Raw genomic sequence first — 27,839 nt, 5'->3', positions numbered from 1 at the left:
AGATCAATTTATTATATATGACAATTAGTGAAAGCACGGTACATGCTACCAAATCATACTGTTATGTGGGAGCAGATGATTATATATATATATATATCTTTTACACGTTTCAGTCATTTGAGCGCGGCCATGCTGGAGCACCGCCTTCAGTCGAAGAAATTGACTCCAGCCTAGTACTTATTCTATCGGTCTATTTTGCTGAACTGCTAAGTTTCGGGGACAAACACACACACACACACACGAATATATATACACGACGGACTTCTTTCAGTTTCCGTCTACCAAATCCGGTCAGCGCAAGTCTATAGTAGAAGACACTTACCACGCAGTGGGACTGAACCCAGAATCATGTGGTTGAGAGGCAAGCTTCTTACCACACAGCCACGCCTGCGCAATGAGATGGCAAAGGAATATGAACTTCATTAGCTTACAGCTGTTTCTGCCTTAAGATGCAGTGGATTCATAGTGGACTGCCTGAGTAACAAACACCTAATAGATTCTTCAGAATTTCTTACTGCCGCTCTGTACTCAACTAACGCGTTGTTGTGAAGCACATGTATATTGAGTTCCTCGCCAGGTTATTAGTCTCACAATACTTAAGCGAAACACGTTTATATATATATATATATATATATATATATATATATATAGTGTTAGGTGTGATGTACAGAATTGAATAGTGAGAAAAAAAGTCGTCAGAATTTTGGAAAAAAATCCTTTTATTTCATTATTAGTGCTTTCGTCCCTCTCTAGAATGTGTCAAATACAATTTTGTGAATGTACAAACAGCTTGTTCATTTATATAAAACATGGTTTTTGGGGGTGAAGTTCCAAGACAATGGAGACGGATAGATAGAAATATAGGTAGGTAGATAGGCAGATGGGTAGAAGGTAAGAGAGAGAGAAGGGGTATCCTCCTTCCTATTGGAATGAGTTTAAGGATGGTGACCTCTTCAAAAAAAAAAAAACCCCACCTATTTTTTAATTTTTATTTATTGTTTTGAAGGTCACCATCCTTAAACTCATTCCAATACAATGGTAAAAGCAAAAAATAAATGATGAATAGGAAGGTAGATACTCCTCTCTCTCTTACCCTCTACCCATCTGTCTGACTATATCTACTTACCTATATTTCTATCTATCCATCTCCGCTGTCTTGGAACCTCATCCCCAAAATACAAAATCAATGTTCTCTTCTCAGAACATTACAACATATTTCTTTAAGTGCTCTAATTACTTCCACTGTCCAACCATTTCAGTAATAGTTTCTGGCAGACGCAAGGCCATATATTGGGAAGAAGGAATAGTTAACCCCCAACAAGATCTGAACACAGAATAACCAAGTTCCACTGATTCTGCCACTTCAATAGCATGAGGGTTTATTGGACTAAAGAATGCCTAGTATTTTGCTTTGTTTCTTAGGATTAGATGAAAAAGAATCTCATCAAATTGTAAGCAATGTGTGTATATACACACATTCAAATATATGAAACTAAATGTTTATCCCATCTCATTACTGTATCACATGATCTTAGTGCACACACACATTACATACAGATATATAGACACAGGAAGTATTCATTAAAAACTGGAGAACACTTTCAAAATCTTCCTGAGTTTCCTACGACTCGTCTTGGCTAACTGTCAAAATATATTTATTGGAGTGTCAGAACACCACTGCGTACTTACGTAAGAACATAAAACAAATAGTAATCAATTTCTGAAAGCTGAATGTTGTAGAAATAAATATATTTATTCCCCTCTTAATCTGGAAATCTATTGAAGAGAAATTATTTCCAGCCAGACTTTCCCTATACTTTAAAATGAGGAGAGCAATGAGTCAAGTCTTTCTCTCTTTATTGTGCGTGTGTGTTCGTAGGAGAAAAACTAGCCTAGAGAACTAAAGAAGTTTTCAGATTATCTAACTGGATATCAGGTGAACAGTAAAACTCAATTCTATTATACATTCAACCTCGACCATTAATCACCCACACAAAAGAAATGTAAAACTTTACAGCAAGAACATAGAAACCTCTATCATTATTTTCTATACTTTATCAGTAATTAGTCGAATCCTCTTTTCATAAATCTGACATTACAGTTAAAAAAAGAAAAAGAGAATAACGAAAGGGAATAAAATTGCCCAAGCTAAAAAATTAGTAATGAATATAAAGAAATATTGACGTGTCAGGGGAAACAAGCTTCAGAGGTAGGTAACTCTGTACCCTAGTTTTGTCGGTGAAAGACTCACACCTTTCCATGTTTTGGTATTAAAAAAAAAACCCTATTTTAACTCAACGAGACCTTATTTAAGTCAAACGAAGGTATTGATGGTGGAGAAAAGAATAAACAAATACTAATTTAAAGAGGTTGTTCATAATTTCTATATTTTGTAAAGACCACAAATTTGTAGAGAAGCAAGACATCTTAGAAAGGCAGAAGACTACCTACAAGTTACAAAGAAATACTTGGTGAGGCGTGGCTGTTTGGTAAGAAGCTTACTTCCCAGCCACAGTCCTGATTCAGTACCACTGCGTGGGGTGGGGGTGGGGGAGATGTACTAATTACTTATTCGCTCCAGATAAAAATTGATGCTTTCTAAATATAATACATTACACCTGGATGAGGTGGAGAAATGCCAGAAATGTTTGTCCTACATTTCTTTGCTGATAAATATCTAATTACTGGTGTCAACTAATTTCACTGACTACCAGTCTTTCTACAGAAAGTATGTCTATTGAAAACGTTCATCCTATCAGAAACTACAGGAGTTCAAAGGAACTTACTTTCTTAATTCCATTTTCTGTAGCATTGCATAAAAGAAAGCTACAGCTTCCTGTAGGTCAGGGATTAAAAAAAGATTTTAGTACACTGCAAGTCTATCAAAACATGTAGGTGTGCATCAGTGCTGAAAAATAGAAATAATGTATCTTTAATTTTATAAATTCAATTGTTTCTCATGTAAAGATGACAGCTGGAAACTTCAAATTTGAATGTAGGTAAAGGGTTCCCATAACTCTGCTACAGGCAAATCACTCATCTATAACAGAGCTCTTTCCACAGACATGCCTAATACTAAGTCTTTAGCTGGCTTAAGTGACTCAACAAGTCAAGACCCATGAGCCATTAAGTATGTTACCTTCCATATATTACTGAGAGAGAGAAAACAATTACCATACACTTATCTTCAGTGGACTAAATTTAATTCATCGGTCTGATAACTGCATTTAAGAAAATTTAATGGGGCATTATTCTTGTGAATGTGGAATACGGTAGTTATCTAACCATCACCTATTTATGCAGTATTAAATGCAGTTTTCATTGATGCCAGAACACAGTTGCTCTGGAAAAAGATATTTTATTCAAGGCCACACATTTGTATAAGGGGATTGTTGATTGAATCAACGCCAAAGAATATTAACTCGTATCTAAGAGGTGAAAACCTATACTTTAATTAGCATTATAGCTGACATTCTCTTTTTTGCCCACAACTACAATGTTTTCCTACAGTCAAAAATCAAAATGTTTTTGTAGGGGAGATGGTTATAGCCAATTTAATAAAAACTCTCTACTCACTCAGGAAATTAAGTTACCAATGGGGACTGACTTCAGAATGTAATGGGTACTCAAATGCTGTCATTCAGTCAGGCACATTGTTATTTCTGGTAATTAACACAATAAGCCAGCACAAGAATTACTTCACATAGCAATATATATAAAACAAAGGATATTATCCTAACTTACAGAACAATTATTTTAAGAGGATTTGTTTGACTAATGCAGCTAAAATATTCCTGTTGCTTCACACATGTAGCTAGCTGCCTCATGACAGGAATTATTTCTGTTGACATTTAGTCAGAGAACAGTAAATAGAGAATGTGAGAAGTAGGGCAGTGTGACACTTGAACATACATACAGCTGTTTTCCCACAGGTCAATCTATGATGTACTTCATGTTGCTAACTCTTACCAAATTCACTCGTAAGGGCTGCATTGGGTGTTATGCAGTCAAATCGACCACGTGATTGGGAAGCAAATTCTTAATTAGTTATATCTGCACCAACCTAAAATCCAATTTTTCTGCACATTTTGCAATCTGAGAAAAAAGTTTTTAGTGATAAAGAGAGTGGCCACTGCATAGACCTGGGAGGGAGCATAACAGTAAATTAAGGTGAAGACCCTTTTTGGTCACAAATGACCATGGGATTGCATGTAGAAAGTTCCTCTCCAAGGCACAAGTTTGTTTATGAAAGACCAGCAGTTGCCCATGCATATCAGTCTCCCCTCTCCATGCCACTGATGTTGACCAAGGGAAAGGCAAAAGCCGATACAGCTTGGCACCAGTGATGCTGTAGCTCATTCCTACATCTGAATGAACTGGAACATGAAATAAAGTGTCTTAACACAAGAACTGAACTGACCACCTCATGATTGCAAGTCCAATGCTCTAATCACAGAGTCATACACCTTCACAACTGTCAATTATTGTTAATTCCAAGCTAGCCACGATCAAAGTTCTTACCACGACCATTCTGTCCTTTACTCACGAGATCTTAAGCTCATAGGGTGTAATTTGAAGGAGATGTAGCCGTTATCTCTACCATATCAAATAACTGGATATTTATAACCTGGTGTTAAATCAAGAATGATACAACTCAAAAATGCTCATAAAATATTTATTATTTACAAAATAAAATCTCAATACACAAAAGTGTGAATTCCTGAAAGTAAAAAGAAACTGTAGAAGAAAGATATATACACTACCTTCATTTGTCTGCTGGAATAGGAAACGTCTGAAATAGCTTAACTCACAAAAGTATATACATGAAAAACCTACCTTCATATAGCAGCTCATTGCTGAATTTTGTAATAGATAAACCATAAAGGCCTAGTACTCACCCAACAGTCACTTAGTAAGGCTTTAATCATCCACAATGGAGTAGAACCAGGTGGAGATGGTTAGTCTAAGCGACTGAACCAGCTAAATGACTTGGCCTGACTTTTGGGGTTATACTGACCCAGCTGGCAAAGTTCACAGCCAACATTCTAACAAGAGAATGAACAGGCAACATTCCCAGTTTCCAGAATTGGAAAAATGTTAAAACAGCAGAGACCACAATTAAGTCAGGATGTTGCAACAGAAAACAGGAGAAAGAGGCCATGAGTGGTAGTAGTTGTAGTAGCAGAATGTTAACCAAAAACACCATGGTAGGCAGAGACAGACTACTTCCATTGAATGGCCTGAAATATAGATATAATCCAAATTAAGAGACAAATCTGTACATTGTTATGGATGAATGTGGAGATTTGAAAAGTTAACTGCTGTACTTAGGCCTTGCAGATGAGACATGAATCAGAGAGATCCAGACGTAGAATGTGATGAATTCATGCAGTCTGTTGTAGATATTGTTTGGAAAGAAACTTTGTTTCTAATTAGTTGAAATATTAACTGCCATCTGAAACGAGCAACGATTAGCCATATTTCACTTTAGCATTTGTTTTGACAAACACCAGCTGGAGCAGTCTTCTTGACTATACTTACCAGAAGATAATTTACTCTAATCCATCCTGCGTTGATTCAGTGACATTTTCGGTAGACAATATAATTTGATCCTTTCATTCCAAAGAATTCCTTATGTTGGTTCCTTGTTTAAATTCCTGATGCTTTGTTATTTGCTTTCAAACGTTTTCGAAAAGTAGTGAGGTGAAATAGTTTACAACCAGGAGCTGAGGTGAATGAGATGAGTGCAAAGACAGGAGCTTGCATAACTGACAGTGAATCTTTACAATACTCAGGATTTTAATACAGCAAACATCTGATTTACTTGGCTGCTTTAGTAGGAAACTAGCTTAAATTTTGAAAATACAGGTCAGCTTCCACTCATCTTATTACAACAGCACTTTGGTAACATACTGCCACATGAAGAAATCAATGAAGCCTCAAGCAGACCAGCAAGACGGAAATTGTGTACCTACCATTCTTTTGACACCATATCAGCATGTGCAAGTGGTTCAACTTTCAATATTTCTGCAACATTTGCAAACTTTGTATACCTACCCAAGTGATATACTTCAATTTTCATCTTGTTTAAAAATTTTCCTTCATGACAGTTTTTGGTAATTTAAGAATTTGTTTTAAGAGAGGTTTTTTTCTGGTTCAATACTTAAGTTTTATATATGCTCAGGTGTTTGGCAAAATATTACAAACAATGTAGCAAATAGCAATATAATTTTCTGGTAGATTTGTTAAAAGAGTTCCAAAAAATTATTAACATTAAGATTAAAAATCTTGTCTGACTTAGCATCAGCAAAACCTAGTATGAAGAGATAAAAACCATTCACAAACTCTTTCTTAAATTTACCATTTAACCATGGTGAACCATGTATTGAAGTTAGTTAAGATATTCTGACATCTATGTTGGCCAAATTAGAAGGTTCAAGATGTTATATCTTGCCAGATGGGCACTTTTAAATTCCTTAGTTACCTTTTATTCACTGACAGCAAACAGCAGCTGTGGTTCTATTATTACGCCAGGCAAAATGCTTGGTGGCATTTCGTCCATCTTTACGTTCTTTGTTCCAATTCCACTGAGGCTGACTTTGCCTTTCATCCTTTCAGGGTCGATAAATTAAGTACCAGTGAAATACTGGGGTCAATGTAATCAACTAGTCCCCTCCCCTCCAATTTCAGGCCTTGTGCCTTTAGTAGAAAGGATTACCATTAGTATTAATAAAACGGATACTAAAACTCATTTTTCAATCAGATTTACAATCTTGACTTGACTGAAATTGCGTCATTGAAATAAGTTGGCACAGCTTGAATGAGAGAGAGAGCCAGATTTTGCTTTGCAGATATTTAAATCATAAATATTGTGTGGATGTAGAGACTAAACTTTCTTTGTTTCATTATTATTCTGTATTAAAAACTTGAATTGCTTTAAAAAACGTTGAACAGGTATCATTCTGAATAGACTTCTTTTGACCAAAATGCATGTCTCTCGGTTGGTTTTAGGTGAAACTCAGGTAATTAACAAAACAATGTAAAGTTATATATATATATATATGTGTGTATGTGTATATATATATATATATAATATATATATATATATATATATATATATAAACAAAAAATAAACATATACTGAGAAAACTAAGTTTTTCTTGGCCGTATGAGACATAATACTTCTTCCATAACTATAAATTGACAAGTTTTAAGCGAAATTTTCTCCAGACACAAGTTATATGACAGGTACGGATTTGCAAAGCTCCAGTTAGAATAATTTTTTTCCACAACGCTGTTAAGTTGCTGAATATATCAATTCACTGGGAGAGGGTTTTGTTAATGTTGAAGACACCAGAGATGATGATCAGATCCAATAAGGTTAAAGTTTACTTTAACGTATTAAAATATAAGACAAGTATTTACAACTAGAAACCAAATTCAATGTCTGCAGAGAATCCATACACTAGTTGGCTAGCTTCCTTTTTCACATATTCCAGTCACAGACTTGTCATCTCAAGGAATCAAGAGTAACAAAATAAGTTTACAACTGTTGAGCAGGATTTTATTGAAATACAAGGACTTGTTCTTTGTGGAGAGAAATTAGACTCTAAGCCATCATGTGACATTAAACACAATGCCCAGTGGAGTTTTTGTATATATACTTGTTAGATTCATTAAGGATTGGTCATTTGATTACAGTGAATGTAAGTAAAGAATGTTTTTTAAAGAACTTTCATTATGTCAAGTTGTGGGAGTTTCTTCAACAAAAAGTTTTAATTGCAGCAGTTGGAGAGATTTAGGTGGTTTTTTCCCTTCATAGCCATTAATTAAAATGAACATACTGGAGGACCAACAATATTTTTAAAATCACGGCTGGCAAAATGCTGCTTAAAATAATACAATGTATTACAAATTACACTTGCAGTGGAAATTTAATTCTTAATTTTACTCATATGGTAAAATAATTTAGCAAAGATGACTTACAAAAAGAAATGGGCTAGTAAATTTTCTAAAGCTATTTTGTATTGTAATATGAAATTTGAGTAAGAGATCAGAAACCCACTGCAGCTCATTTTAAGGTACATCATTTAGCTTAGAATGGAGCTAATTAAACAAAAGGTAAAGCAAGTTTATTTGAATTACAATTTGGTGGTTTAATTTATTTCAAACCAATCCCATTTAAGAATTTGTAGTCTTCATTTCAATTGTTTTACTTGCATGAAAATAGGTTACACAAAAAATTAAGAAGGCTTACAAACATTTGAATAATTTTGTAATAAAAATAAGAAACATTGAATGACAATGGAGTGAAAGTTGATGACAAAACAGCAGAGGTATTAATGTTCAGGTGTTGATGAGAGATTTTATACTAATGTCCAATTGTAAGTTAATGTTATGCCATTTGGTCTAAAAATTTCCGATGATTAGCACAGATGGTTAAATATTCGCTCAGGGAACTTGTTTAAAATGCATTCAGGTTGTATGATTATCCTTTACTTCAGGTAATGGAGTTCAGTTGGGGATTTGAAGTAAACTTCAGTCCAATCAAATGGTAAAGTCATTGATCGTTCAAATAAATACCAATCAGTTGTATAAATGGGACATGTGAACTACATGTTGTAATGAATAGTCAGAATGGCATCATCAGTTGAGGTTTGATTACAGGAGGTTGATAAGATTCACAAAGGAGGTAAATCAAGTGGTAGTTCTAAAGTCAACTAGTTTTAGACAATGAATAGTGTAGCATGAGGAAACTGTAGAAGGACTGTAAAAATTTTGTTTTCTCAAAAAGAAAAGAAAATATCAAGTTAAAGATATTTAATAAACTAAAATACTCTATTGACTATAAGTGGTTGAAAAAAGAAAATTAGCGCCTGAATGGCGGTCCACTTCTTGATGGTCCATCTGCACCTCTCGGACGTTTGGCTGAGGGACCTCTAGAGTCCTGAGGAGCAGGGCGGCGACTTCCAGAAGGATAGACTTCTCGACTGTATTCTCCACGTTGATCACTGCCAATGGAGCCTCTGCGAGACATAGGTGGACCACGAGATGACATAGGTGGTGGCCCTCTGGAGGAGAGTGGTGGTCCTCTAGAAGAGATAGGCGGGGCTGGGCCCCTTGAGGACATGCTTGGAGGTGGGCCACAGGATGAAGATGGCCCTCCTCGTGAACTGCTAGATATATAACTGCGATGTGTGCTGGAAGAAGGTCCATAGGAAGAGTAACTGCGTGATGGAGGTCCTCTGTTTGGATTCGGAGTGTCACGAGGGCCTAGAATTTACAAATATCACCATGCAACTAGAAGAGGTTGCTTTTAAAGTATTGCATGTAACAGTTTGGAAATAAAATAACATTTGTTTAAATGCAAACAAGAGAATATTAACAAGACAGAATAATCTAACATTTCACATGTAGTAGAAAACAATGCTTTAACAAGGACTAATTAAAATTGTAGAACACAGTTGAAACAGAAAACACATCTTCTTCCATCATCATTATCCAAGGAAAACCCCAATAAACCCCCAAATCTCAAAAACACCACCCACCCCTCAAATAATGTTCCAATGAACAAAGGGCCATTTAGTTTTCAGAATTCCAACGAGTGATTTGTTAGTTAAAAATATTTTCATGATCCATTCAATTCGTTCTGTAGATTTTCAATTTGTGGTGAATATTTGCCTCTTTAAAATTATTCAGTTCAGCTGGTTCAAAGCACTTTTGATAATTGGCATAAGTTTTGTTGCTTTTTTCCCTTTTTATTGAGTCAACATTTTCCAAGAACAGATATATGTATATGTGTATTTCTAACTCTCTAAGTATGGCACCTGCAGTTTGAAATAAGTTACCACAAATTTCTAGTTAGATTGCACAATGCTGAAACTATCTGCTTGGGCTCAGATATTTTTAGGCTGCAGAAACTGTTTCTTGTGTCCAAATTTGATAATGATAGAATGTTATACTAGCTGTATTTTGATTGCCTGTACAGTTGTTCATAACATCAAAAGCATGGATGATGGGATAAGTTGAAGATTTCATTGAAGCATTCATACAATTGAATGTAGTTGAAGTTAAAATTTTTTCAGGAATTTCTTTCTTTCTTTGTTTATCAATTTCTGACAAGGTACATTGAGAATCAAGCCAGTTTAGTTTGACCAATGTCAGAAACAAAGTTAAGATATAGAATTATTTAAAACAAAAGCCAACGAAGCAAACTTTGTAAGTTACTACAATAAATAAATTAAATAAAACAAACAGCCAATGAAACTAATATGCAGATGGAAGCGTTTGAGTAACTTGCTTTTCTCTTACTTTCTTTTCTTTTTTGTTTTACTTTGTGATTTAAAAATTTTAAATTACAACAGAAATTAGTAGTAAACTGAACATAAAGGAATATTTGTAAACCATCAAAATCTCAGATGCTTTCAAACACAAAATTTTTTAATACATAAATTAGTGAAGCTTTTTTATGCACACAACATTAACTTCTGTATCATCATTATACTGAGAAATCATTCCCTACTGTCAGACATTTACATTTTACCAATATTAGTGAGTTAAACTAATTTGGCAATAGTATTAAGGCACCAAGTTGAAACTAATGGTCAGATAAACTGAAGAACTAATGTTTTTTAAAGACAAATCAATAAAATATTTGACTCCTCTACAAGTCACATTTCTAGAATGCAGACAGGTTATGCTAAGTAAAGCTTGTAGTTCTTTTAAGCAAATGACAAGAGTATCATAATTAGAGAAATGGTAAACCAACATAGGATTGATATTAGACATACAAATGATCCATGTGTATTAGTGGTCTACAAATGAAAATGCAAATATTCAGCAAAAAAATCCCCAATTGACATTGTGACAAATTAGTCGCAAATCAGAAAAGTTGGTTGTGAAGATAATTGATTTTCACATTTTTGTATTGCATCAGCTGTGTGAGCCCTAGCTATAAAAATAATGCTCAAGGTACCATTTGCAAAACATGGTACTCAATGTGCCAACAACTATTAAACACATGACTAACACTGACCAGTCTAGCTTTCAGCAATGTTTGTAGTAATTATCAAGATACATAGGATGACATTAAACACTAAGAAAATTTGCAGAGTGAAAAAAAACTATATATCAATATTGAAGACTTGCTTAAATAATGAGCAGCTGAACTAATGTCTGGCTTAGTTGTGCTGACATTTGGAAGTGAAATAATGTTCGCTAAATTTTACACAAGTCAGCAATTAATAATTTTGAAACTGAGCAATACAAGTAAAAATATGAAAAACAGTTGCAATTAGTAGTCCAAAAATGTCCCCAAAATTAGCAAATCAGTATTTACATTAGAGGACTAATAGTCAAGTAACTTGTATTAAGCTCATAATTACAAATTAGGGTTTTGAGAACTTAAGGTTGAAGGTCTTTCAATGTTTGTAAAACTACAAGGTTGTAACATCGAATGACTGGCTTCTATTTTAAGCCAGTTTTAACATTTTTTCTTTTTTTATTATCAGAGAACCTATTTTAAAACTATCAAAATATCTTGTACTAATTTCTTGTGAAGTCAACACTCACAATAAAAATTCAATTAGGAAAAGTTAAGCAGTCCTCTAAACTCACCCAAGACTCATGCACTTCACTGATACCTGCATACACATACACAATTTAGTTAAATGAATCAACTTTAGCTGAATTTTGTATTTCAGAAAAATGATCAAACTCACCATAACTTCTGTAGGAGTCGTACTCACGAGGAGAGAGATCCACACCTCTGTCATAATTATGGCTAGAGAAACTACGACCAGATTCCCTGAGAGAACAGAATTTATAATACAATAACATTCAACAGCAAAGAAGACATCAAATAGTATTTACAAAGAGGATAAGGGTGTTATATATTAGTAAATAAAAAATTGCTGATGATGATTCTTAATATCAGGACCAAGGGTTTTCCAAAATTGACTTAGAGATCTCAATTTCTAGTGGTCCTAGGTTTACTGTATTATTGACAGCGAGAGAATGACAAGGATTGTGCAACTTGCCGTCCAAGAAATACTATATATAGTAATTTTAAGCAGAAAACAGTTTCCATTGCACTCATAAGGTATTGAGCAATTTGAGGCCATTGGGATGTCCATCAATGGAAGACATCATAATTCATATCCTCTCAATGATAGTGAAAACTCTAGTTGGTAGTAGAGCAAGGTGCAAACTGACCAAGCACGAAACTTATTGTGTAGCTCACATTGCAGAAAGAAAAAACACTTTTGTACAAGAACAATGACAAAATGAAAAACGTTCAAGTATTACATTAAATAAAGTAGACAATACCTGCTGGAACCATATGATCGACTACCACGACTAGTGGAAGACGTGTGTTCTCTAGATACAAAATTCCGACTGGAATACTCTCTGTCCAGATCATCATATCTTGGAGAAATGTAATCTCGGCTTGAACGTGAAGAACCCAAATCCCGATCAGACGATATATATTCTCTATTCAAACAAACAAAAAAATAAATTTCATAACTTTTTCTTTACAACAATTATTGGACTTAAATACAGAAACTGTTTCATGTACAACTGGAAGACACCTTCACTTCCAGCTGTGGCTAGTGATTCTCTTTTCTAGTTTTATGAGAAAAAAAATTAACATTTTTTTTTGGTAAAATTTCTTTCTTCCAACTTTGCTTAAAGGCCCAAAATAAGTTGCGAAATCCACATTTAGTCAGTATGTTAACTTAAAACACACATTTCGCAAACCAGATAAGTTTGTTTAGAGCAAAACATTTTCTGGGTTGATGAGGATCACAGTTTCCCACCTCCACCCAAGTCTCTTCCCCTCTTATCAAATATTCAAATACCAGATCACCACCTGCAGCTGAGAGTTCCTTCAGCCTGATACTTTGGCAATCACGAGGGCATTGGATAGAATGCCTCACAATATTTACTCACAAAGTTCAGCTCCTGCCAAAGTCAACTTTGTTTTCCATCCTTTTAAGGTCAATATATGAAGCAGCAATCCAGTGTGGTGCTTTGGCAGAACTGTCAGCAGCAGATTGAGCAAGATTCCTCATAGTATCTACTCTGGCTCTACAAAAGCAACATTAGATAGAATACCAGTGCCAAGAATACTAGAATACATAAGTGAAATATCTAGTGACCTCAGTAAGCACCTAACATCACTACTGATCACAGGCCTTATTTAATACCAAGTAATTGACACATAGATATAAACACACACACACCTTTATTATAATTTAAATTTTTCCGTATTTTTAAAGCCTAACTGCTAGGAAATATTTATATTTCTGATGACCAATTTATTCATTACTGAAGGTTTTAGTGGAGAATTAAGGTGACAAAAGTTAAAAAATTGTTGTAGAGATTAGTCAGAGAACTTACCCTCTATCTGCAGTTCTCAGAGCGCCATCATTGGTAGAGAACACCATTCTTAAAACATGCAAATATTTAAAATCCAAGCTCAGTTAACAGGAAAAAGCAGACATAATTATAAAGTTTACTATTAAAGTATAACATGTATTAAAACTGGCTTACCTTGAAGATATCTTTTCACGGAATGAAGGACGATCAAAATCCCTGGGGCTAAATTCTCGGAATTCCCTGAAACAAAAGAAAAGTATTTTCTAGTTTATATAAAAGAAATCTTGTCCTAAACAGTTTTTAACTCATTAATAATTGAATGTATTCCATCATGAAACAATTCTCAATTTTTAGTGTAGAGTAGGCAATCCTCCTTTCCACATTTTGTACTTCAGTAACATACACATTTCATTTCTACAATAACACTTTCAGAATCCAAGGGTTTCCACTCCTCTCCCTCAACTCCTATGCAATGACCACAGGCATCAGCAATCATGGGCCTCTATAATAAAGTCTGATGATCCATGACTGTTCTTGCGAAAGACGCAGCAGGAATGTCTCATTGCTTTCTGCCAGATTACTTACAGTCTATTCTGTTATTCTTGAATCTGTTCTTGAGACGCAGGGCCTTTTTAATTCTGAAGCAGGGGCAACAATTGGTTCACATGACAGGGCTTGTTCACACATTATTAGTGGGCCTGTGTGACATGTCCAAGATCAACCTACCAAGTTCTGAATATCATAGACAAAGTACCATCTCTGGCTACTTGACTCAATATTGGGGCCTCTGACAAGGATTGCAACCTCGAATCGGAATATATTTGAGAATAGTAGTAGTAGTGCTGGTGAAGGCAGTGGGGATTAAATAACCATGCTACCCAAACTCCCATGTTGAGCTTCAGAGTTTAATATTTGGCCCAGATACCACAAATAAAATTCATTTTCCCTGTTACATACACTACAGAAAAATGGGGAATACATAATTTATAATCATATTTGCATAGAAAAAAAAACAAAAAAAAACGACGTACCTTTCACTTCTGTATTCTCGCCTCATCTCTCTAGGTGGAGATGGTGCAGGATGAAAATCTCTGCTGCGAAGGGGTCCTCTTTCAGGTACACCCATAGACAATCGGTCACTTCGGCCTACAATAGACAAATAACTGCATAGACATACAAAACAACAGAAATGTCTAGATAAAGATCAATAAAAAGATCTAGACACACACAGAGTTAATTCCTATTGTACATTTGTAACAATTTTGTAATTAATTTAATACATTAAATCTAAATAATACTCAAGTTACAGCATGCAATTAAATTGAATAGTCATTATTAGAAATTAGTAGATAGTAAGTTATCTACATACTGCACAGAGACAAATAAATTGAAATATGCAAATGTAATAAATGTAGTTAATATCTAATATCATGCAGACGTTAAAGTAAATTTTGAAATATCAGCTTTAAGGATGACTAGAGAAACTGCAGGAAAAAAGAAAAAAGAGCATTCAATATAGGCAAAGTGTTGAAGTTTGTCATCCTTTACCAACTATTGAAAATTCAACAGCAATTTTGACAAAATTTCAAGAAACACACAGCCCTGAATTTGAGATTATTAGTGTGACACATAAAAAGAGAGCCATCTTATGATGTAAACAATAGTCACCTCCCTTCACACTATTTACTACAGCCCCTCACTAGATTAGATATACTATACTTATTAAGAGAAAGAGACTATAATGTAATAAATAAATCTATCGATATAATTATGAATATTTATAAAATATTTCAGTAATCTTCATTTAGAATACAAATTTAATAAATCAGGAATTAAACTGGTTACATAAGTAGCTTTCACAGTCCAAAAACTTGTAGTCCTGAATCTCCCTTGGGTTTAGTTACCTGTAACCAGTCTGTGCACAGACAGACATTTGTAAATGAAAAATCATTTATGTCTATTTGCTTGTATAGTCAGATGAAATTCACAAAAGCAGATTTTCCATAGCATTTTTTGTTGCCTGTTCCTGCAGGTTGTGTATGGTGGTTTACAAATACAGACGGAACCGGTTTTCATGGACTGATCATCCTTTAAAACTGCCATGATCTCAATAAGAGCTGGCTTAATCACCTCTGGGTGAATTCCGTTACAAGACAAGACGTAGTGCATGGAGTCAAGACAAGGAAACACACACAATGGGCTTGGTTTTAATTTCTGTCTAACTCACTCACTCTTGGGTTGAGGTTATACTAGGAAATACTTGCCCAGGGTACTGAATAGGGAGACTGAACCTGACACCAAGTGGTGCAAAGCAAACTTAAGAGAAGTCAGGAAAAATTGGTTTGTTAGAAATATATTACCTGACTGAAAATCATGTATATACAAAGTCAACAGAAGCTTTGTACTAATTCACCTAAATTTAAAGGAAATTATTTTTTTTTTCTATAGAAATGAATACAAGTTTGTAACCAGATGTATAATGTAAATTAGGGTCTTCAGAAAATAAAATTAATAACTGAAAGCATACTACATAAAAATCATAACTTAGTTTCTAAATATTTTAATGATGAAAAGGTTCAGTGAAGCCTTAATTTTATAGAAAGGGCTGAAACAGAAAATATTTCCTCTCTCTCTCTCTCTCTATATATATATATAATACTTGTCATAAATAGAAGAACAAAGACACACAAAGAAGAAAAATTACCCCAAACTAATTATAAAAGATAAGCCCAGATATTTGAATTGGAAGATTCTAAGAATCTAACTGAAGATTTGTAAGACCTTTCTAATTTTAAATCTGAATTTGTATATTAGTAAAATGCAACTGGTTAAAAGTAAAAAAAAAAAAAAATCACCCATAAATAAAAGCAAAAAGGGGATGAAAAATACATTTATATAGTAAAGGCTATTTCTCATTTCACCCTAATTCTTCGGAAAAATTGATGTTTACCTGACTTTTCCCAATAAGGTGGGGAATTGTATTCATCATCTGTAAAGAGAGGAAGAGGGGATACCCAAAGTAGAATACAGGAAAGGGAATTTTAAAGCACCCGTAAAACTGATGCCTGATTAACATAGCAATTTATTATAGATATATATGTATAAATATATATACATCCAAGAACATGTTACAACAGTTACTTCACAGTCAATTATATATATATATATACATCTGCACAACTAACTACTATGTGGAAACCAGTTAATAACAGCAAAAATTAAACTAACAAACCAGAACAATTTGAAGTTAAAAATCAGAAGTACACAACATTATTTGGTCACATGTGCCAATAATTAAGTATACTGAATTACACGATGTTAAAAGAAGAAAAATCTGTCATTAGGTAATTTCTTCATAATTCATGTTATATAGTAAAAGATAAAATAAAAAGAAACAGAAAACAACTAATGTGTTAAAAGTGAAGAACACATAAGATATATACTGTATATTAAAAGTAATATTGAACTGAAGCAATTAAGAGATAGTTAACTACAATATATACATTAAGTTCTTGATATTACAAAAATAAATCTTTATGAAGACAAATTTCCATTTAAAGAGGGGAAAAAATGAAAAATAGTCAAAAAGAAATTTACCTTCAATGAATGAGTTAGGCTAAGTTATTAGAATAGACTAAAGATAAATTAAATTTCATAAAATATATTCTCATCTGCATAGAGGTAATTAATATCCAGACTGAGCAAATGCTTACACTGAGCTGTTGCTGTTTAACAGCAGTGCTCTGGAACTGGTATGCCAGAGTGTAACCTGAATATAATATTTTCCCTTATACTTTTAGTTCAGGTGTGCCGCTGAATTCTGGAAAGAATATAAGTGTACTGCAAGCACTGGTCTAAAGGATTGATATATAATTTAAAGATCATTGGAACATAATCCATTGCTGAGATTTTAAGTTTCAGATAATAGAAATGGTGATAATTACGTAGAATGTAAAGTATTAAAATAAGAACAATTTCAACTGAGTCAATGGAAACAAACAAAATACTGTTTAAAATATTACTTCACTCACATTTAAGGAGAGCAGTGTATATGGACATCCTAGAATATGAGAGTGGTGATTTGGGAAAGCCATCAGATTGTGGATTTGAAAGAAAATATATACACTATGTAATTGAAGAACTCTTGGGCTGCTAAGCATGTCACAGTAAATTATTTTAAGTAGATTTAAAACTATTCTTGCAATCTAATAGTAAATGTCAGTTATAATTCCGTATTATCAGGTTAGTAAGAGAATGATTATTTTCTGTTGGAGTAACCATTGCTACACTTTGTTAGCAGGGTAAAATGTGGTATGCAGAATTACATGCTTGCCCAAAGGGCACAACACATCTGACTGGAATGATGACCATATAGTCTGTAGTGTACCACTTTAACTTCGTTGATTTAGCACTTATTTACTGATAATATATTTTTAAAATTTCACAGACTTAGAAATCTAGTCAGTTGAAACCATTAACAATTACAGAAGAATTAAACTAAACATTTCAAGAAGGCATCTAGTTAGTTTATCATCTTCACAACAACAAAAAACTGTAACTCATTAGATAACACCTGGTAGAAATGTCAAGTCTTTTTGAAAACAAGAACAAACCAACAATTTTTAAGAAAACTACTATTAAAACAGCATCAAGAAAAGAGGGGGGAAAAAAAAAACACCTACCAAAGCTGGATCTTCTTGGAGGTGAATCCATACTTCTAGGTATGCCTCTTCTTGGTGGCCCACTGCGAGGAGAGAGATCACGAGGAACACGTGATGATATTGGTGGCCCTCGAGAAGAATCTCTAAACATACTTCGAGAGCTTACAATTGGTGGTGAAGGTGGGCCTCTTCCTCTTAAAGAGGGTGGTGAGAAATGCCCTGGAGGTCCACCTCTCCCTGATGGACGCAATCTTCCTGGAGGACCTCCTCGGAATGAACTGAAAATATCAGGTTGAATAATTCATAACTAGAATGACAGAGGATTGTCTAAAAAAAAAAGTTAACTCATGAAACAATACTAAACCAGGGGTTACTGAGTCACATCCCTGGTCATCACCATAATTGCAAAATGAGCCTGAGAATTAGGCAGACACCCAACAAAAATAATGGATACAGTTCTGTATTTAAGGGATGAAGAATTATTTACATTATTTACATTTGACTGATATTTTGTCCTCATCTTCTTTGTTGTTAACACAACATTTTGGCTGATATACCCTCCAGCCTTCATCAGGTGTCTTGGGGAAATTTCGAACTTGGGTTCTCATTCCTAAGGTATTTTTCAATGTTTATTATTATTCAGGTCACTGTGCCAATGGCACATAAAAAGCACCCACTACAATCATGGAGTGGTTGGCATCAGGAAGGGCATCCAACTGTAGAAACACTGCCAGATCAGATTGGAGCCTGGTGCAAACCTCCTGGCTTCCCAGACCCCAGTTGAATTGTCAAACCCATGCTAGCATGGAAAACGGATGTTAAACGATGATGACTGCCTGGAATCAACCTCGGAATCAGGGTTAGTAGCCAGTGGACAATTATGGAGTGAATTTTAGGGCTTATAAATCTGATATTTTCCTATCCTTCCTTAATACCAGTTCCAGTATTAAGGAAGGATAGGAAAATATCAGATTTATAAGCCCTAAAATTCACTCCATAATTGTCCACGGGCATATGGCGTAGCAGTTAAGAGCATAGGCTACTAATCCCAAGATTCCAAGTTCGATTCCAGGCAGTGACCTGAATAATAACAACATCAAAAAATACCTTAGGAATGAGAACCCAGGTTCGAAATTTCCCCGAGACACCCAATGAAGGCTGGAGGGTATATCAGCTGAAACATGTTAACAACAAACAAGATGAGGACAAATATTCGTCAAATGTAAAAATAATGTATACCATCACTATACTAACTCAACACTGATGTTTCCTATCAGAGTATTAGGTGTCTCCTACACCAATATTCTTATTCCCTGCCCTTGGTTCGGATTTGTAGGAGTGCAGTCATGGCATGTCTTGAGCACTTTTTTAGAGTCTATCTCTCTCTAGGTCTCACTAGTTTCTTTCAGGAAAAGGGAGAAGAATCAAGATTGTACTTCAGCATATTGAAAAGGATTAAAAGTAAAGTCGACCTCAGTGGCATTTAAACATAGTGCAGTGAGCCTAAACAATTACTACAAGGACTGCTAGTTGGTTGCTTTACAATATTCTTAAATCAAATATCCAATAAACGATCTGGTAATTTGATGCTATGATATATACCTTCCGATAGGCCTTCCACGAATGGGCTTCCCTGCAAAACCACCTCTTCTGGCTTTTGACAGCTTTTCTCTAGCAGTTCTCAGAAGTAAAGATGGTCTTCCACGAGAACCCCTTGATGGTGGTGGTCCACGCCTATTTCTCTCCAGAGCTTGAGGAAGAATTGCTTGTTCACAATGAATTTCACGGCCTTTCAATTCCTACAAAAGAAAAAAAAGTAAAAAAAGGCTAACTTTAAAACTAACAAATGAAAGTAGTAAGATATTAAACCTGAAATGTTCAGCACCCAACCCCACCCACTTTCAACCAGAAGATCATAGAAAATTATCTTAGTCATTAAGCAGTTAAAGACACTCATTACCACAATTGCTCCACATAGGATTTGAGCACAGCACTACAATCTGATGAAATGGTATATAGCAGATTTCACAACTGACAAAAGTGAACTATACCAGCCACAAAACTTATTTTACAGCATGGAAAATTTGGTCATACTGTATCATACATCGACTATAGTCAATACAATAATGACTGGACAGTTTTTTGTAGCAGTAAGAAATTGTTCAAATCCCACCACTGTATATCCTCCTCCTGGACTGCTTCAACTGACTATTCTTTACTCATAATTTGGACAGATATTGGACATTAATAAGCATCAACTGAAGACATAAAGAGCAATAGACTTGCTCTGAACTGTTTCTGCTATTTTAACACTAAGTGACTGACTATTAATCTCCATTTTAACACCCTTTTCCATGCTTGTGTGGATCAGACTAAATTAATTTTCTATAACAGGAAACTTCAACTGTTTTCAAGTAAGGTAATATTTCCTCAAGTCCTTCAAATACAAACAGCACAATGGCTGGACATGTTACCCCAGACAATCACAAAAGAATGAAAAGAGTGAGGTTTGTTTACAATTAGCACAATATCAAGACAAGGAAATCCAAACACACACAAATACAAAGGGCTTCTTTTAGTTTCTATCTACCAAATTTACTCACAAGGTTTTGGTATGTCCAGATCTATAGAAGACACTTGCCCAAAGTGTCATGCAGTAGGACTGAACCCCAACACCATGTGGTTGCAAAGTCTCTTAACCACATAGCCAAGCCTTGGGGATATACAAGTAGCAGAAACAACTTATAGGTGTCTAATTTGAGAAGATGGAATGGCAGGTAATCGCCCAGTAAGTAATATATATGTGGTTCAAATCCTGTCTTTTCTGTCTCAAATTAGTGTTTATAAGTAACAATTCTTAATAGGTAAAGTGCCACATTCCTAAGATGTAAGACATTTGACCCTTTAGTATTCAAACAGGCCATATAGAGCCCAAACATTCTTCCTGATTTATGTTGAAATTGACCAGATCCAATCTCTAACACCTACCCTATAATGTCATCATCATCGTTGTTTAACGTCCGCTAAACGATGATGATGAAGATGATGATTGTCACTTGAGTAAGACAAAATACACATTCTATTGTGGTTGTTTTAACTGCAAGTCATTCTAATCCAATAGACTCATTAGAAGTTAGAGTTGTAACCGTTCTGTTATATTCAGTTATAATGGTAGTGGTAAAATCTGAACTTGGGAGTCACCACTACTTTTTCACTATGTTATTCCAAAATACATCACAAGCTCCACAAAGGAGGAAATGAAGTGATTGTAAAATCACAATGAGATGTGAACTGCATTATATCAAGCAAGGAAAAAAGTACCTACTATGCCATCAACAGCTTTGACTGCATCTTCTGCATCCAATGGATTTTCAAAAGTGACAAAAGCATAGCCTCGAGATTGACGACTTTCTTTATCTCGAATAATGAGAACTGGAAAAAGAAATAGCATGAATCAAGCGAGATAGCTCTGCAATGTAGCAGTTACAAGTGATTAAGTGTATTAACAGAGGAAATTATAAAATTTAAAATCATTTGTTTTTGCAAATGCACAGTCCAACCCATGCTAGCATGGAACATGGACATTAAATAAAGATGATGACATAACACAAATGGTGAAGCTCATGGCAAGCTATCGGTGCATTATGGTTTCAATCCTCTAGGGAAAGTTAAGCATCAAATGCCTGTTCCCTTAAAATATAAAAGCCTTGTACTCAGTAAAAATTGGAGAGAAGCATTTTCATTATCATTTAACATCTAGGTTCCATGTAAGCATAGCCTAAGGACTGTATTGTGCTTCAGCATAGTTTCTATGGTAGGATACCTTTCCTAATACTAGTGAGATTGTCATGCAACTCAGATGAAGACTGAGGTACAAGAGCAGGTTCTTGCTGTAGGGGAGCTAGCTATATGGTTACTCACATTTAGGAGAGAGAACTGAATTAGCAGTTTCATGTGCAAAGGCTTGGAATAAAGCATCTCAGTTGAAAAATAAGGATGAGCACCTGGAAGGGAATCTGGCCATAGAATACTGCCTCAAGGTGTTTCATCCATGACAGTGCAGAATAAGTGGACATACTGCTGAAGCCTCTAGTTACTTGATATTGCCCTGCTTTCAATGTTCCAGAGCCATCTTATCAACCTCTGACCTGCTCTGTAACTCAGAGTAGGTTGTCTTCTAGAAACTGCCAGTTGTACTTTACATTCTAAGACTCTCCTCCTCTTTCACAACAAATGCATCACCCTAGAATCTCTGTGAAGCAAAGAGATCGTTTAAGTTTTCACACCTTTCATTTCCAAATTCTCAGGAGTGAGTTTGTCTCGTCACCAATCATCTGTCTATGTCAAGTGATGCATTTTCCACAGGGGAAAGACCGAGCACTTTTTTTTTCTTATTTACTTGTAAGATGTGTGACAAATTTTTAAGTTGGATTATGAATCATTATTATACATGTTTGTGTGCATGTTAATTTATTTTATTTAGTAAATGGCATCTATTTCATTTCCTAGTTTTCCTTCAAAGACAATTTCTAGTAGTTCCTTCTGTTTTACCTATATGGTACACCTGTTCAAATGATAATCCAGAAATTTGTACATTTCTTCTATTAAAATTTTGTTGTATATTCATTGAATATTAGCTAATAGCTCATTTTTTTATGCTGATGTGTAAGTAAAATTTAAATAATGCTGTATTTTGTTGAATTTACCTGTATTTAGATTCACTTTGAGACAAAAATTATACAACAGATATGGTTAAGAAAGTTTTGTTAAACTGTGTTTTTGGTTAGAAATATGGTAACAAAAGGGTTAAAAATTTCAAGTAATTAAAAGATTCTTACTTTCAATAATCTTGCCGTATTTCCCAAATAGATTTTCTAACAATTTTTCATCGACCTCTGGGCTGAGGCCACCCACAAATATTTTTCCAGGCCTGTCTTTTTCAACCATCTTCACAAATAATTCTGAAAAGTTAAATGTAAATTAATTACACAAGTAATTGTTTACAAATTTGCAAATCATCATCATCATCATCGTTTAACGTCCGCTTTCCATGCTAGCATGGGTTGGACGATTTGACTGAGGACTGGTGAAACCGGATGGCAACACCAGGCTCCAGTCTGATTTGGCAGAGTTTCTACAGCTGGATGCCCTTCCTAACGCCAACCACTCAGAGAGTGTAGTGGGTGCTTTTACGTGTCACCCGCACGAAAACGGCCACGCTCGAAATGGTGTCTTTTATGTGCCACCCGCACAAGCCAGTCCAGGGGCACTGGTAACAGAATATCACCAGATAAAAGTGACAAATTGGTGAGAGAACAGCTAATGAATATAAAGTTTAGTTAAGAGTGAGGGAAAACACAAGTGACTTCAGGTGTACTCTAAGAGATTGGGCTATAACAAAAATGGTACTGAGGAGTCCTAAACCTGAATAGTTGGAGAACTGTTATGTGTAACAAGCATACAAACCTGTAATGATGTGGGTCTACTAATGCTAATATGGAAAGTGTGAGAATGTAAAATCAGGTGAGTTAAGGGGGGAGCAAGATTTATGTGACAAACGATATGTAAAGGATGGGAAAATAGCTGATTAAACAATGTATCCAGTCATGGAACTGTCTTCACTGCCATGGCAACAATATTAAAAATCACTATAAGAAAACTAAAACTTACAACCATAGTATTGAATCTAAACAACAATTAACAGCCAGAGCTTAAATATCTCCTGTCAAAAATTAGATTTCATCAGGGCTCGAATTAAGAGAGATCTGATAACCTATTGGGTTGTAAATAGCCGTTAAAAACTCAATTCATGCAGTGCCTCTGGAGAGTCCCTCAACAAGTAGAAATGAACTAGACTGTAGACAAATAAGTCTTCAATTTTACAGCAGCAAGAACCCCTAACACAGCAGTACTACTTTACACTTCAGGCCCATGAGCACAAACAGTGGTAGTAAGAGAATATGCACTCCTGATTTTACAGCTGGTTTTCAGAACTCGTAAACAGATGTTTAAGTGTTCAGACTAAATCTAAGACATATTCTGAAATTTGTTACAATACTTGACTATATCCATATTACATGAATAGGATAGGAGTCCTAATCCATTTATCAAAATATTCACAATATTACAACTGGATTATGGATAATTTTCTTCCTTTATGAAAATTTAGTGAAAAGATCTATCGGGTATTGGATAACAATGAAACAAAGGCATTCCAGTTGTGATCATTCCATCTATTTCCTGACTGTGTGCAACATTGCACCAACAAAAGGTAATGATAATAGGTCCTTCGCCCGTTTGACGATGAACATCCCTTTGTTCGATCAACTGAACTATATACTCCTGAAATTAACGGCTGAGTATTCTACAGACAAGTGGAATACTTAGTAGAGTGCATGCACGCGTGCACTGTAGGAACCTTGATTTACATGTAAAAGGCACTTGTCCAATATACCAGACAGTGAGATCGAACACGGGGACTCATGACTGCAAAGAGAATTACAGGCGTCCATAAAAAAGAAAAAAAAAGAGTAACATTAATTTCAAACTGTGGAATCTTATGCTACGAGGGGAAAAAATCTAGCTAAAAACGTTTAAGAGCATGATTCTCATCACCAGACGTGCTGCATCTAGGACTATATTTTGCAAATGTAACTTTCTATTTTTTTATATAGCACGGTGTGTGATAAAAAGGGAGATTTCACTGCTATTTTTGACAGGCTGAGCAAAGTTCCCTCACAGACTCCGATGCTATTAAATGGGCATAATTGCAGATTGGTGCTCTTAGTTTCGTATTAATTTTCTGAAAAATGCAGTTTTTAATGATACTTTGCAGAAATACGTTTTCGAGAGTGTAAATTACAATTACATGATAAAATTTAGGAAAACATTTTTTGGAGATGTTTTGGATCGTTCTTCCCCTGACTTTTGTAACTACTAATTTCTCTAACTAGTATTTTTCAATTTTTAACAGATGTGTTTAAGATCTTACATAATCTACACTCTCTATTAAAGGTATTTTTGCAAAATGTCATTTAAAAATATGCATTTTAAAGAGAGCTATTTGGAAAAGTTGTCAGGGTGGGGGAACCACCAATCTGTAAGAATGCCATCAAATGTCGCAGTGACATATATCGAAACTGTGATAATGATTATATAGCATAATACTAGTCCGAATATATAAGTGTATAATGTATACAATGCATACTTGTTTACTAATAGTTGTCCAATTGAATCCAATGATCAGTCAATGTATAATATTGTAGGAGCAGCGAAAAACGTGATCGCATACTGCTGGAAATGGCAGCCAAATTTCCCAATCGGCTTAAAAACGTAGAAATGGCAGCTTACATTAGATAAGATGGCATGCTTGAATAATAGACGGCATGGTTATGGCTGGAACGCTTCTGATAGTAGGTCTACGAATTCAGGGATAATATGGGATTAAGCGTTAACAACAGTATGAACTTCATGAAGATGAAGGGAAACGTACGTCATAGCGCGACCGATTAGAAATAACACCTAAATTCTCCTTAATAACACTACTATGCACGGGAAAAGGAAGGTCAAATTGTATGGAAATTCGAAAAAGACAGGGTAGTCATGTTGGGAATGTCCTCGCTTAGACGCATGTAATCACAGAAAACTTGAAACTGAGAAAAAATTAACAATTTATGGAGGTACCCGTCTCGTTCACATGCAAACAAACAATATATATATTTATAACCAGATAAAAATACGACATAGGAAATACAATTCTGATAGGACATAACACAAAATTTTATATATATATATAGATACACACACATATATATATACATATATAGCTAATATATATGCGTGTGTGTGTGTGGCTAATATAGAGATTATATATAAAATTTTAACAAAACTAAACACCTTATTTCTCAATTCTTATTTTTCACATGCAAAATGAAGAACGGTCTCGCTATTCGAAAATGAATTTAAGCAAGAAAATAATACACTTGCAAGATAACAATATTTTAAACACTTAAGAATATCATAAGATTAACTTACATGATGTTAAACGAGCGGTATTATAAGAGTATAAACTAGAAATAATGAGTCAGACTCGCCAACAGCGTGTCTGACTACTTGTGAGGTTCTTGGTTAATTTTTTTCAATATGGCTGTCTATCTCCTTGTCTTTCACGTTCGCTAACTGAATGCTGAGATAAAATACACTGTTTAAAATCTTAAATTTTTATATACTAAATAGAAATAGAAATTTAATAGTGAAGAGAACAGTGATTGCCAATTTATCTATCTATAAAATGAAAGTGATTGATACTGAACTGAGATTTGCCGAATTGCTCGTTCGGTAATTTCCGTAAACAGAACAAGAGAGTGAGAGTGAGAGAGAGAGGGAGAGAGCTTTGAAAGAGAAAGTAAAAACAGTTACGTTCACACTCGAGTGTATGTGTGTGTATAGCTATATATATTATATACTCTTACTCTTTTACTTGTTTCAGTCATTTGACTGTGGCCATGCTGGAGCAACGCCTTTAGTCGAGCAAATCGACTCCAAGACTTACTCTTTGTAAGCCTAGTACTCACGCTGGTGCCCATTTCGGGGATCTCGTTCCCTCGCCAAAACACCAACGCACCGGCCTTGTCTCTCCGTAGCTTGAGGCCCAGTGCAGCGCCTCCCTCCATGGTCTCTGGTGGCTTGGCGATCAGTCCGAAACTCTTCAAGTGGCCTATGACCCCCGTTGCTGGCATTATGGTTTCATCCACAAGGATGTCATCGATGTATGAATTGGTGGCCCTTTTTACTCTGTCCACCTTTCCCAGGATGGCCTTGAGAATTGTTGCCATAATTTTTGGCGCTGAATTTAGCCCAAACCCCAGCCTGGTCAGACAGTATGTCCGTCCGGCCCTTATACCTGACAAGCTGATGCTTCCAGAGTCTCTCAGCCACATGCACCTACAGGTTTGCCGACTTCAAATCGACGATCGTGACGGTTCCTGTAATCTGCCTCCACTCTCGCAAGGTGTCCCCGCAGACATCTGTGGCCTCGCCGCCCGTATGACGTGGTCATTCAGCTCTCGGAAGTCAAGCACTGGTCTGACCGTATGCTTTGTGGTCTGTACCACCGCCATCAGCGGCAGGACTCCGCTCTCTACTTCTTCTTCCCAAGGGATCAATATGCCCTCCTTAATCCACCGCTCCGCTTCCCCCTCGAACTCGCTTCTGGTATCTCCTTTCAAAGTATGCTGGTAGCAGCCCACTTTATTTTTCAGCGTCGGGGGCTCTCCCTTCCAGTGCCACTCCACTGTCCACCTCTGGCTATCGAAGGCAGCACGAAAATCCTGGTCTTCAATGGTGTGCGCGGCATAGTTTTCTTCGCGGTTCTCACCAATGCACGGTTTCGCCATACACGGTTTCCCCGCAACCCCGAAACTTTAAAATCGTAAATTTTTATAGACTATATAGAAATAGAAATTATATTATATTTAAAAAATAGATATTATATATATATTTTTTAATAAAATGAAAATTTCCAGGCGTGGTGAGAAGTTTGCTTCCCAACCACATGGTTCCGGGTTCAGTCCCACTGCGTGGTACCTTGGGCAAGTGTCTTCTAGTATAGTCACAGACCGACCAAAGATTTGTGAGTGGAAAGAAGCCCTTTGTACATACATCTGTATGTGTATGTGTTGTGTGTTTGTCCCTCACCACCGCTTTTAGTGTGTTTAAATCCCCGTAACTTAGCGGTTCGGCAATAAAGATCGATAGAATAAGTACCAGGCTTAAAAAATATAAAGTAGTAAGGTCGAT

The 27,839-nt window shown here is 35.4% G+C and overlaps 1 protein-coding gene across 3 annotated transcripts; it reads right to left on the bottom strand.

Moving 5' to 3' along the window:
- Window positions 1-4,661: 4,661 nt before the first annotated feature.
- LOC106875419 (RNA binding motif protein, X-linked-like-1) lies at window positions 4,662-26,383 on the bottom strand. 3 transcript variants are annotated; one of them, XM_052974636.1, is made up of 12 exons: window positions 26,076-26,383; window positions 22,880-23,002; window positions 21,367-21,473; window positions 19,644-19,840; window positions 18,063-18,319; window positions 16,331-16,369; window positions 14,412-14,526; window positions 13,555-13,620; window positions 13,402-13,449; window positions 12,328-12,492; window positions 11,721-11,806; window positions 4,662-5,240 (listed from the first exon to the last, which is right to left on the bottom strand). In XM_052974636.1, the coding sequence occupies exons 2-12, from the start codon at window positions 22,986-22,988 to the stop codon at window positions 5,119-5,121; spliced, it is 1,311 nt and encodes a 436-aa protein (XP_052830596.1). In that variant the 5' UTR covers window positions 22,989-23,002; window positions 26,076-26,383; the 3' UTR covers window positions 4,662-5,118. The 3 variants fall into 3 exon arrangements, with proteins under 3 accessions (XP_052830596.1, XP_014779037.1, XP_014779038.1); XM_014923551.2 differs by lacking the exon at window positions 4,662-5,240 and adding an exon at window positions 7,543-9,273 and having other exon boundaries at window positions 26,076-26,378; XM_014923552.2 differs by lacking the exons at window positions 4,662-5,240; window positions 13,402-13,449 and adding an exon at window positions 7,543-9,273 and having other exon boundaries at window positions 26,076-26,378.
- Window positions 26,384-27,839: the final 1,456 nt, after the last annotated feature.

The sequence above is a fragment of the Octopus bimaculoides genome, chromosome 19 (genome assembly GCF_001194135.2).
Source record: "Octopus bimaculoides isolate UCB-OBI-ISO-001 chromosome 19, ASM119413v2, whole genome shotgun sequence".
Classification (NCBI taxonomy): Eukaryota; Metazoa; Mollusca; class Cephalopoda; order Octopoda; family Octopodidae; genus Octopus; species Octopus bimaculoides.
This window is presented reverse-complemented; position numbering and strand designations above follow the sequence as displayed.